A 12,561-nucleotide genomic window follows, 5' to 3' on the forward strand; every position below is an offset into this window, starting at 1 on the left:
AAAAAAAAAAAAAAAAAAAAAACACAACAACCCTAGTAGGCATTACGCATTTGGGTCATGGCAGAACATAACCACTTCTACTCACTTAATTTGCAAGAATTCTGAGATATCTGGAAATCAGTAAGGAAAACCCCGGATTCAGAAACTAAAACTGACATCCTCTCACCACAACTTAAGGATTTTTTTTACAGTATTAATTTTTAGGCACTAAAGAAATTTTAGGTAGTATCACGGTTTGCAGATTGCAGTCTTTATTGCCTTCTTTATCGCCCTTGCTGCAGCTTCACTCCCCTTTCTTCTCTCCAAACCAGGGGAGGCTCTATAGATAGAACCAGGAGCCCAGCTTTCCTTATGTTTTTGTACTCTTGGCTTCCTAAGAGTTAACCAATAAATCCCAGCTTTTCCACTCCCTTATAAGAAATACTCTTCTAGATGCACAAGCGCACAACAACTAAGAGCAAAAGGGAATTTAAAACTAATCATGCACTGTCACAAGGCAGATGGCCTCAGAATGTCCAAAAATTTCAGGACTTTGCAGTTTCCTTCTATTTGCATCCACGGGTTACAGTTCTTGATCTCCCTTCATAGCAACACAGGCTGCAGAAAATACAGACATACTGCTAAAGAAGGATGAAGCAGAAAGAAGCCCAGGTATTTCATGATTAAAAACATAAAAGAGCAGGGCTAGAAGTACAATATAACAGAGATAAAGTTCCAGGGGAAAAAAAAAAAAAAAAAAAAAAAGCTGAAAGTAACAGGCTGAATTCTACAGAAAAAAGATATATTCAAATATTAAGAAATCAGAAGAATTCAAATATCACAACATACCTTTTTAAATGTCTACTGTTACTTTTCCAGTGATTTGCAAACCCCAAAGACAAAAATTCAAGCCTGTCCTGCATACAAGGGTAGCCATTTGTTATTTAAATGACAGCTGAGTAACTCTTATAGAACTGTAAGCTGAAATTTGAAGGAAGTAAAAAACCTCACGGCAACAAAAGTAAAGAATTAGAAGCATAAGTGTGTATAGATTAATTATCATTAAGTTGCTGCATTTGTTGCATCTCTGCATAAGTTTAACTTGACAACTGAAACCCAGAAGAGACTATTACACTATGTAGTATGTGTATCACTGGATACTGCAATTATAAGGGGATGCATACGTGAATCTGTGTGAAATTCAGATCAATCACAATGCTTCGGTCCTCAGACAACCCAACTGTTGCATTCACAGCCAGACAAGATGACTAAGACCTGCGCAGCGTCAATAAATGCTTTGATGAAATATGCCCTGCTTCTTGTTGCATGACACCTGTACCCTCTGTGCCCCACACATACACTGGCAAGAAGGCAGAGGGAGCCAGACGTGCCAGCCTTACCTCCAGAGAAAATATTTCTGGTCCCAGCCAAACCAATTAGTTTGATGCTGTGAATATCATCAAGTAGAGCCTCTTGAATAAGTTAAGTCAGGCATGTGGGAAATGTTTTCTTTCTACCTGCAAGACTGATCCAGTACTTTGCAGTGTCCCAATACCCACCTCTGGAAATACTGAAAACAGAAAGCCTGTTCCTAAAATAATTAAATAGATAAAGCACATGCCTTTCCTCTCCTCATTTCTGCACGTAATTGGTCAAAACTTGAAGCACAAAATACAGGTATGTTTCAATGCAGGTCTTTAGCAATGCTAGAAGACTTTTGAGGTAATCCCATACCCACACTACCTATAAATGAAGGGAACAGCAGGATTAATAGATCACAGCAAGACACAGTTACAACCTGTCCTCCAAAGTCCTTGAATATACAAGCACCGTAAGGATTCCCTAAACGGCTGATTATGTTTTATGCACCTAGCCCAGACTGGACGATTCCTCCTTCCTCATTCTGGAAACCAAACAGTTACTCCCCAACAGTAATCACCCCAGTTTCCCTAAAGTTTAAAACAAGCTCTGATTTAGCTCTCACTATGCCACTTTGGCCATTGCAATCTTGAAATATGTAGCTAGGAATATGGAAATATTCCTAGCTACATATGGAAATATGGAAAACTTTCATATAGATGAAAAACTTTTGTAACAGTTTTTTAAATGAATTAACCTTAGCACTGGTAGAAAAAGTAGGGGATACAACTACTGTATCTCTGAGTGTTTTCATGTGAAGGGAATTGAGGGTATAGAGAAACAACTTTTTTTTTGTACCTTGATGTACAGTACAATACGTGACAAAGGAGTTGGAAGAAGGGGACCACCCCTCTACTACAATACAAGAAGTCCTGAATATACCCCCCTGGGATCCTCAGTTTTCACCTATGTCCCTTAGCTACAGCCTCTACAAGAAGCATTGCCTTGGCATAATGCACATGCTAACAGGCTGACCAATATACCCAAGCTGATGGGTTATGCAGCAGGCTAATAAAACACACAACTTGCACCAACTCTGCTGTATTGAGCACAGTATATTTTTTCCTCCCTCCTCTATCAAGCCCCCATTTTCTAAGCTTGTACAAACTTTTAGAACCGTACCCCTCCAAGGTGAAATTAGGCCACACATACAACACTGATTGATGGAAACCGAAAAAGCATCATCATTTCTCTCACTCTTACAGAATACTAACTAAAATCAAGCACATTATATCAATCGTTTAAAAATAAAATAAGAGCTACAGAAGTATTCAGACACCTAGCCAAAACTCCAGGACTCCAAAGCTCAATGACTTTCATAAAGTCGCTATCAATGAGATTTGGGCACGTTTAAAATGAATATTAAGAGAGGACCAATAATGCTGTACAACATCTCATCCACCTGCTTGACTTCAGGTCTAACCAAAAGCTGAGGGCACCATCCAAATGCCTCCTGAACACTGACAGGCACGGGGCACCAACCACCTCGCTAGGAAGCCTGTCCCACAGCCTGGCCACCTTCACAGGAATTTTCCCTCATGCCCAGGCTGACTCTCCCCGGCCCAGCTCCGTGCCATCTCCGTGCGTCCAGCCATCGGTCCCAGGGAGCAGAGAGCTGCACCTCCCTCGGCGCTTCTCTCCTCAGGGAGCTGCAGGGAAAAATCTAACAGCGAAGCAATCCTCACTATTTAAACTAGAAAATCCCTTATCACTCAAGGGACAGGCAGAACTACAGACTGTCAGGTATCTTCCTAAATTATATTCAAATATTTGTACACCTAACATTTAAATGTGTGTTAATTATATGTTCTCTTATATGTTTTTGTTATTTTTTCTTAATTTTACAAGGATATTAATCCCTTGCATTAAAAATGATTTTAAGTATTTTGCAATAACAAACTCAAAACACCCTCAGGTAGCATTTCCGTTTTGAAAGATGCTGTTGCCCAAATCAGCAACTTGTTTCACATTCCTCCTCTTAAACATTCAAATTTGCTGTTCTTCAATTAGCTGGTCCCACCCTGATTTCACAGATTACAAAACCTCACTTCCAGATATTTTTATTTCCTAAGTCAGCTCCTGCAATACTCCGAGGAAGACTGCACTCTGCTGTTCTCTCCTCTGATGTCCTCTGTCCCTTGAGAGATGTTATATGAGGATTACCATTAGGGGGTTGGGTTGTTTTCTCGTGTTTGGTTTTGGTTGTTTGCTTTTTGTTTTGGTTTTTAAAACTTTCCATGTCATCCACCCATTAAAAACAAGAAACAGACAGGAACACTCATGTATTCTTTGAATGACATCTAAATTACCTTCAGTCGTGGCATCATTCTCATTCCATGGAAACCTATCTTCACCACTAGTTTCCCTTATACTTAAAAAAAAGTAAGGGCTGATCCTTCCATCTCCTTGAAATGCCTCACTCAGTACAATTTTCAGTAATTTATTTCTTACCTTGAATTCCTGCACTCAGCTGTACCAGCTTCAGAGAACCGACTTAACGTTTGCTTTATAAGCATCCCTTTAAGCACGTTCGCTGACTCCCAGTGCTTGCACTGCCTTTACTGAGATATGTTTGGCCAGTCGAGGCTGGGCTTTCCCTGCTTTTCACCATTACTGAGATGCAGGCTCCAGGCTGCTCCTTGTACCTTTCAGTATAAATTCTTCAGTCCAGCTGAATTCATTAAATGATTCTTTTGAAATTCTCAAACTCAGCCCCTCTGAAACATTAACATCTCACCAAAGGACTGTTTTTCTTTATTTTCTCCTTATCAGAGGACGTTACTGGTCTGTCCTGAAAGCTACCCCAACAGACCAGAATGGTCGCAGCCAGGAATGAAGATGTTACAACCAGGTTCTTTCTTTAGTAACGCTTAAGCCAACTTTAGTCCTCATTAAACTGGTGTGAAGAAGAAGCTAAAGGCAGGAACATGCTAACCTGTAGGTCATTCATAGCCCAGCCCGGAGATACGGGACACTGTGCAGCCCTAAGATGACCAGATACCCCAGCACAACGTAACCACAGCGACTCCACCTACCTCTGACAGAAACGTGTCATGTTTCCTGATGGCCCACACCAGAGACAGAAGCACGGTCATGGGTAATGCTAACATCCCTCTCAGCCTCCCCACCTTGCTCCATAGAATCTCACAGAAACTGTAGGGGTTGGAAGGGACCTCAATAGATCAACAGGTCCAACCCCCCTGCCCTGCAGGTTCCCGAGAGCAGGCTGCCCAGGTAGGCGTGTAGACGGGCCTTGAATTTCTCCAGAGGAGCGTGCCTTCCAAGCGTGCAATGGTTCACAGCACAAATAACAACAACAAACTAATTGCATTTTAACATATCGAGGAATTCTGCACTATTTTAGAATACCGCCTGGGCAGCAGCCCTCTCACACACCTCAGAAAGATGCCACAAGGTGACTGTGCCTACAGAGGCAGGTAAGACAGGGCTGTTTGGTGCATGCTAACTCCCAGACTGGGCTCAAAACAAACCCAAGCAGCTCTCCCTCTGAGACACAGCAGGGGAAGCGAGGCTGAAGCACCACAAGCACGGTCCAGCCTTGGAGTTGCTCTCTGGCCTTATCCCACAGGGACATAGACATGGCCAGGAAAGCGACGTGACACCACTCCCACTTGATTCGGTCTCACCTTGATCTTTGGCTGGTGATGCTGTCTTCCATCGAGCAGTTTTCAAAATCATTCATTAGCTAAATAGGTTCATTCTTGTCGTGGCCTGATGTTGACTGGTGACTAATCAGTGAAGAGACCTGCCAGCGTCCACGTGCAAGACTACCTGGCCCATGCTCTTACCAGTACAAAGAGCCCTCCCGTGTTTACATAGAAAGAAAACGATTTATTCTTGTATGCTTGCTGATAACACATATATTTAATGCTATTGTATAAAACACTGCCCTAGGGAGTTTACAGAATAAATAAGATAGATAAAATAAGCCTAAGAAAAAGAATACTGATACACAGGGGTCAAACAGAGACAAAAGAAGGTATCAGCACTGGAATGGTAAGTAGAACAACTTTGAAATGGTAAGAGAAAAAAAAAATCAATTGGCATTTAAGAGACTAAGGTAAGAATGCTGCGTTCAGCTCTGGGACCTCCAGGACGAGAAGGACATGGAAGTACTAGAACAAGTCCAAAGGAAGGCCGCAAGGATGATCAAGGGGCTGGAGCACCTCTCCTGTGAAGACAGGCTGAGGGAGTTTGGGTTGTTCAGCCTGGAGAAGAGAAGGCTCCAGGGAGACCTTACAGAGGCCTGCCAGTGCCTAAAGGGGCCTACAGGAAAGCTGGGGAGGGACTCTTTGTCAGGGGGTGCAGTGACAGGACAGAGGGGGATGGCTTTAAACTATAAGAGGGGAGATTTAGATTAGATACAAGGAAGAATTTCTTCACTCAGAGCATGGTGAGGCCCTGGCACAGGCTGCCCAGAGAAGCTGCAGATGCCCCATCCCTGGAGGTGTTCAAGGCCAGGCTGGATGGGGCTTTGGGCAACCTGGTCTGGTGGGAGGTGTCCCTGCCCATGGCAGGGGGCTGGAACTGGGTCAGCTTTAAGGTCCCTTCCACCCCAAACCATCATCTGATTTTATGAAAGCTATTACAAGCACAATAGGAAACAGCCACGGCATGAGCACGAGAAACACCAAAAATTAGACCAAAATCAATGTAAAATGAGTATGAAAAGCAAGACCAAAATAATTATGAAAAATGTATAAGAAGAAATGAAATAAATCAATAAAATACAGCAAGCCCCAAGACCATTAAAAATACACTGGAACAGAAGACTCAGGATACCTGTTCTAAAAAACAGCTGAGCAAGTCCCCAGCCCAGAGGACAAGCCAAATGGACCCGCTGGCATCCACCCTGCTCCGAGTCTGGTGCTCCTCACTCCTGTGCCAGCAGTCTTGGAGAGAGGTATTTGGAGCCAGAGCTGCACTGACAGTGAGGGGGAACCACTGCAGGACCACAGCTAGAGCTGTTCCCCAGCAATTTGTTTTGGGCAGAGAAAGGGCAGGAGATGTAAAACAGAGGGAGCTGGTGCTGGGCAGGACACCAGAGAGGTCAGGTCAGAAAAGGGGGGGAAGGTTCCTGCCTTAAATTACACAAGGACAGATGACCAGAGCGGGAAAATGAAGAGGTGAAGGACACACATGACTTGGCCATCCCACAGGCCAGGAGTTAGAAAAACGAGCTTTACAGCAAAGCAGCAATCAGAAAATTTTTACTGCAGTAGAGGAAGCATCACCATCTTATCTGATTACCTCAGATACACAACAAAGACTTCCTATCACTGACAAAGCATTTTCATCCACTGGAAAACACGTACCACCATCAAACAAGTGCCAAAAACCTTCAAACCCTCAGGAAACAGAGGACTTTGCCCTAACGCGTGTCATGAATGGCAGATTTCCCATGAGAGGTCAATGGAAATCAAAGGCAACAGAAGCCAAGGCTTCAGACCTGGTATTTCAGCCACTCATTTCTTGGCCCTTCATCCCCCAGCCTTATACAACCTAACCCTGAAGTCATATTCTACTTCTACACTCAAACTTTCTAAGAAAGCCCAAATTCTTCAACTCTGATAATATAAGATTACACCTCCAAATTGGTGGGTTTTTTGATTGTTTGTTTTGTTTTTTTGTTTTTGTTTTAAGCATTGTTTAATCTAAAATGGACACAAAGAGACAATACATTAACTTTCGAGGAAGGCCTTTTTCAGCTGTATTTTCTTAAAGAGATTAAGGCAGGCAGTTTTAAATAAGCATAATTATATTTATGGGTGGTTGTTTGTTTTTTGAGACAGCAATTTTTAACTTTTTCTTTTCCCCCTCCTAGTGTTTTCACTAGGAGCCTCAATAAATGCTATAAATACCGAAGACAAAGCTTCAGAAGCTTTCTGGTGAGTAGTGTGTCAATATGCAGCACCTGTGGCATCTTACTTTCTTTGAGCCCTTAAAGTTTGTGTTCTCTTATACTGCATAGCACAGCTCCAAGCTAAGGACTGAATGAAGCACCACACATTTGTCCCTGACCTGCTGGTCACAGAAGTCTTAGAGAAGATGTGAGTTTGCATTGTATGGGCTGAGGAAGACTCAGAACTCTGCTCTCCCCGGAGTTCACCTGGACGTTGTTATTTAGCCAACATACAAAAGGCATCTTTCTCCTCTGGGTGTGGGAAGGCACGAGCAGCTAAGACACAAGATTATGACTGAAAGCGGCTGCAGTAATCAATTTGGTGGATTTCATAAATATTTTTCGTAAATACATATAAAAGCAGGCCTCGCAGAAGACCCACGCACAGGGACGTTTGGTTTGGGAAATGCAAGCAGCCTTAGTTATGCAAGAAGCATTCCTGCCAGCCACTCCACAACAGGAAACATGGCCAAAATGTTAGTGAGGCCACATACCCATCGCAATCTCCAAATTCTTCAGCTACCAGCTTCTTACCCTCTCATTCCATCTGCAGCTTTACTCAAGTGGTCTATAACCCTAAAAGCTCACCGGTTATTTTCATGATGCTTCAGAAGTTTAGTGACTCAAAAAATATAGCTTGTCCTCCAAATGCATAAGATGTCAGAGTATTACCTATAAACTCAGGACTTGCTGGATTTTTTTTTTGCATTGACAAAACATCCAAAAAGCACAAGCAAGGAGTGAAATCCAATTCCAGAGGAATCCACAGCTCAAAATGTCAATCCACCAAGGTGTTCAAAAATGACCCTTATATCCAGGCACTGCTCCACTCGAGCAGGTCAAGGGATCTCAGGAGCAGTGGGACACCACTGTCATTTTTCAGGAAGCCATTTCAGGTTGCTCAAGCATCCAGGTATCTCTGGATCTAAAAGATTTTAGAAGTTACCCGGGGTGCTTCAAACCAAGCAGAGCCACCAGCCAGACGTACAACTCCACCCCAGTAAAACCCACATTACCCAGCACATAAACACTAGGAAGATCCTTTTCCCCAAAGGATGGCATTTAACGAAGTACTGATATAGCTAATAGATAAGCCTTCGCGTATCAAGGAATAATGCAGACACGGATGTTTCCACAGGTGTGTGTTACTGATGGACAGATAGGTAGAGGTACGACGGTGTTTATACCCACAGCCTACACACCCTAAACACAACATAAACACACGCCGTCTTCTGATCTCTTTGGAGAGGGGCCAAATCCACAGTACTAGGGGAAGGAGTACTCGTTAAGATGCTCTGAAAACAAAAGGGACAGAATTAATATAACTATCTGGTCCCAAAAAAACATCACCGCAATTACAAGAACTTCATTCACATAAATACTTTGTCATGACAAGAGGTTACAAGAGTCACGAAGGGAGATGCATGGCATGGGAAGCTACTTTAGCATAATTTTTCTCACACAGAAAGATCCCCGAAACAGAAAAGGGAGTTGAAGTGTTGAAAATTGAAAACATAAACTGTCAATTCAAAAGAAAATTGCATTATAGCGTTCTAGCCTAGAATGTAAAGAAGTGTAACACGCAAGAGAAGCCCTTGTACGTTTTCCCTCCAGAATTCTCTCTAAAAACAAAACCCTCATACAAATCAATCCTTATTTAATTATTATGCAATTAACAGCACAGCATAGAAGACACTGTCATTAATTACGTATTACTTGAGCACGTCATGAAACCCTCACTATAACACTGAAAGCATTTATTAACATTGAATACGGCACCACGAATATTTCAAAAACTACTCTATAACTTCTCTACTGCTACATATGAGAAGGAAATACTTCACGTGGAGCATTTCTCAGCACTGTCTCCCACCTCAGTTGCCACCTCTGCCCCTTATAGCAACCTTTCCAGGGAGGGAAATTTATTTTACTGTCTTTCCCTCCAACACCCACCATATTACTGAAGCTTCTCAAGAAGACCTAAGCATCTGGAAAAAATAACGAAGGGTCGCTCACTGCATCTACAAATTGCTGTCTGACTGCTAAGTATACTTTTGGGGAGTGACATTTCAATTTAGATATAAAACCTACACTTGCTAAACCAATCAACCAGTACTGGAGCAAAATAAAGACAGTGACATGGTTATCTGAAGACTTATTTTTCCAACTAAAAATATACCTAAGTACTGCTATTAATAAAACACCACCACACAGCACTATTTAAAAGCAAAGACTCTTTCTAGCTGTTCATTGAAAGCCACCGTGTTACACACCAAGCACTAGCACCGCTTAAGCATGGCTCCATCAGTGTCAGATTGAAGAGCAGCAAAACGCCAGAGACACAGGGTGCAGATGTCATGAGTTCGGGCTCTGGATTGTAACTGTCCCTAACCACACACACTTCTCCCCCAGAACGACCTCTGGCAACTTCTCCTCTACTCAACCTACTTCATTTCCATACCAACTCTTTCATCTACCTTTCTTTGTTATTAGCGTGTGGCAACAGGAAGAACAAACAAGCAGAAGCTATTTTACAGGCTCAACAGAAAAAAATAATAAAAAAAAAATCCAGTTTTTGATGTTGTGCCGTCAGACGGGGTCTAAGTAGAACTAGCAACATTCTGAACATCCACGGTTATGACTATGGAAGTAAAGTAACTTAAATTCATCCCATAACAGGACTCTGAGAATATAGGACCGAATGTTTGTGCTGTGCAACTGTTTCATTTACAAATACAAGGATTGCAAACACAGCTTTAAGTCTGACAAAGAATTACTTAGTGATGGCTCATAACTTAGAAGAGTTCTTTCCCTGCCAAGCTACTTAATGTGCAAAGCTTCATCCTCTGCAGTCCCTACTGCACCCTTTCACCTTCTGCTGGCTCTGGTGCTCAACAAAACCTTCATAAAGAGTCAATTCAATTCATTAACGTAGCTGAAAGTTCAGCTAAAAGCAGGGCAGTAACTTCTTTCTGGGTTAGTGAATGAACCTGCTCAAGGAGGGCAATGATGATGTCCGAGACCACACAAAGGAAGGAATACAATTACGTATCTGGGAGCACAGGAAGGTGAGGGCTTCCTCCCTCTTAGGTAACTGAGATTTCAGAGCAGCTCACGTTTAGATTGCTCTGGTTGGTTAAACATCATTAAAACCTTAAGAAAGTTAAGCACTGTCAATAAGGCAGTGTAAAAACTGATGCAGTCATTTTGCACCTTGCACGACACTGGCTGTAAAGGTTTCCACCCTGCCTCAGGTTTGTGACGAAGTATTTATGGGTCCACAAGTCAAAGAGAATGGAAAAAAATGGGCATTTGGGGGTTTGTTTTGCTTTTTAAAGAAAGAGGGAGCTTTCCTCCAAACCCACAACGGCAGGAGCCGTGACATAGCTATGAGCAGGACTGACTTACTAGGCTGAAGAACTCTGATTTAGCCATGGAGCTGTTTAAGCTGCTTTCTCCTTAGCCAGACCTGATAGATCACCACACTTCTCACCTCACATCAGGCCCAGGTACAAGCATTCATGCTCCTGCACAGCCAATTGCATTGGAAAACAGATCCAAGGGAAAAATTACCGGGTCACGGCAGGGAGGTGGAGAAGAGGGAATGTCCTTCTCTGTATTTGTATCCTCAGCCAGCCCACTGTGCCCTCACACAAACAGCTGCGGCTTCTGTTTGTGCCAGCTCGGTGTGAAAACCTTCACTGCCAGACATGGCAACTGCACAGGTCCACCCTGCTGCCAAATAATCATTCACTTTTCTTAGCATGGCATTCGATATTGTCACGACTTTCAAAGCACGCTTAAACTCCTCACGCCAGGACTGCTGCAATCCCACTCTTTCCCTTGTATTTCACGTCTTGATCATTTTATTGCACCAGCACTGGTACAGAGTGGAAAGTACAGACTCACTGACCTGTTTTTCTGTATTTTAGACTTCGTTTGCAGCCAGCTCACTGCTCAACCCCGCAAGCACCATTACAGGAGAAACACAAAGGTGGGGACAGCAGGAGGTGCTTACCTGCAGCAATCCCAGCTGAGATCAGCTTTCAGGATACGTTTACACAGATGGATGCAAATAGCTCCCAGTCCCCTACCTACACCCTAACTTTCTGGAAGCAAGCCAGCGCGACTGAGGTGATATAACTGAGTCTAACTGCGTGCACGGCCTAAAACACCTCACCTGTACGATACTCTCTAACTCCGCCAGCCTGAGCATGTATTTTTAGCCTTGCCTCTTCATTACACAGCAGAACCTCGCTCGATCCTAAGGCACTGATTACCCAGACTCTATTTCCAAGGTGCCACTGACAGAACCACGCGCGGGCTTTTCTTCTGGCCTCCTAAGCACAGAGAAGCGATGAAGACACCCAGCACGCTCCTACCCCACCAGGTTCACCACCCAAAGCATTTGCTACCACTAGTCCCAAACCCCCCTTTACACCCTGGAGGCAAGCTGCAACCCAAGACACCCCAAAACAGCCTTTTTACACCCCGATTTACACCCTACAGCCCCAGACCCCCAAAAGAGCCTTTTTACACCCTGTACCCCCTGACCCCCAAAAGAGCCTTTTTTCCACCCTGTGCTCCCAGATGCCCCAAAACAGCCTTTTTCCCCCATTTTTACCCCAGCTGAGGCTGCCCCTGACACGTGCCCTACCTTACCTCCCCCAGCATCCCCCAGACCCCACACAGCCCCCCCCGCTCCTCCTGACACCCCCCACGCGTCTCCCCCACTCTTTTAACCCTCGTGCCCTCCCCAAACACCCCCTTACTCCATTCCCCTTCCCCACTTCTCTTCCTTTACCCCCTTCCCTTACCCCTTCCCCTTACTCCCCCTTCCCTTGCCCCCTTTACCCCTTCCATTTCCCCCTTCCCTCCCCCCGCAGACCAGCCCAAACCCCCATCCCCACACCCCTTTACACCCCCCTCACCCCTCCTCCTCCCCCCCCCCCCGGCCCCGGGGGGCTGTCACCCACCAGGTAGAGGGTGCCGTAGATGCGGAGGGACTCGGCCAGCGCCCCCTGCGTGACGTGCAGGACGGCGAGGGAGCAGCGGGGCTGCCAGGTGTGCCCGATCTCGTAGCACCCGTGGGGGATGGATTTGCTCAGCGCCGCCATCTTGGGGACGCCGCGGAGGGGAGGGGAGGGGGGGGGGAGGAAGGACGCGGAGGGGGAGGGGAGGGGGAGCGCGTCACGGCCGCTGCCCGCCGCCGGGGTTACTCGCGGGCAGCCGCGGCTCTC

General features: G+C 44.6%; 1 protein-coding gene across 2 annotated transcripts in view; it reads right to left on the reverse strand.

Annotated features, from left to right (window-relative positions):
• The window catches only part of TMEM135 (transmembrane protein 135), a 177,261-nt gene extending 164,749 nt beyond the window's left edge, over nucleotides 1-12,512 (reverse strand). The window contains exons 1-2 of one of the 2 annotated variants that reach the window (XM_035329257.1): nucleotides 12,497-12,512; nucleotides 12,298-12,451 (exon numbers count right to left, since the gene is read on the reverse strand). In XM_035329257.1, the coding sequence (XP_035185148.1) occupies nucleotides 12,298-12,438 (141 nt within the window). In that variant the 5' untranslated portion in view covers nucleotides 12,439-12,451; nucleotides 12,497-12,512. The remainder of the gene's footprint in view (nucleotides 1-12,297; nucleotides 12,452-12,496) is intronic. The other variant, XM_035329249.1, reaches the window with a different exon arrangement.
• Nucleotides 12,513-12,561: the final 49 nt, after the last annotated feature.

This window comes from Oxyura jamaicensis, chromosome 1, assembly GCF_011077185.1.
Source record: "Oxyura jamaicensis isolate SHBP4307 breed ruddy duck chromosome 1, BPBGC_Ojam_1.0, whole genome shotgun sequence".
In the NCBI taxonomy this organism is placed as follows: Eukaryota; Metazoa; Chordata; class Aves; order Anseriformes; family Anatidae; genus Oxyura; species Oxyura jamaicensis.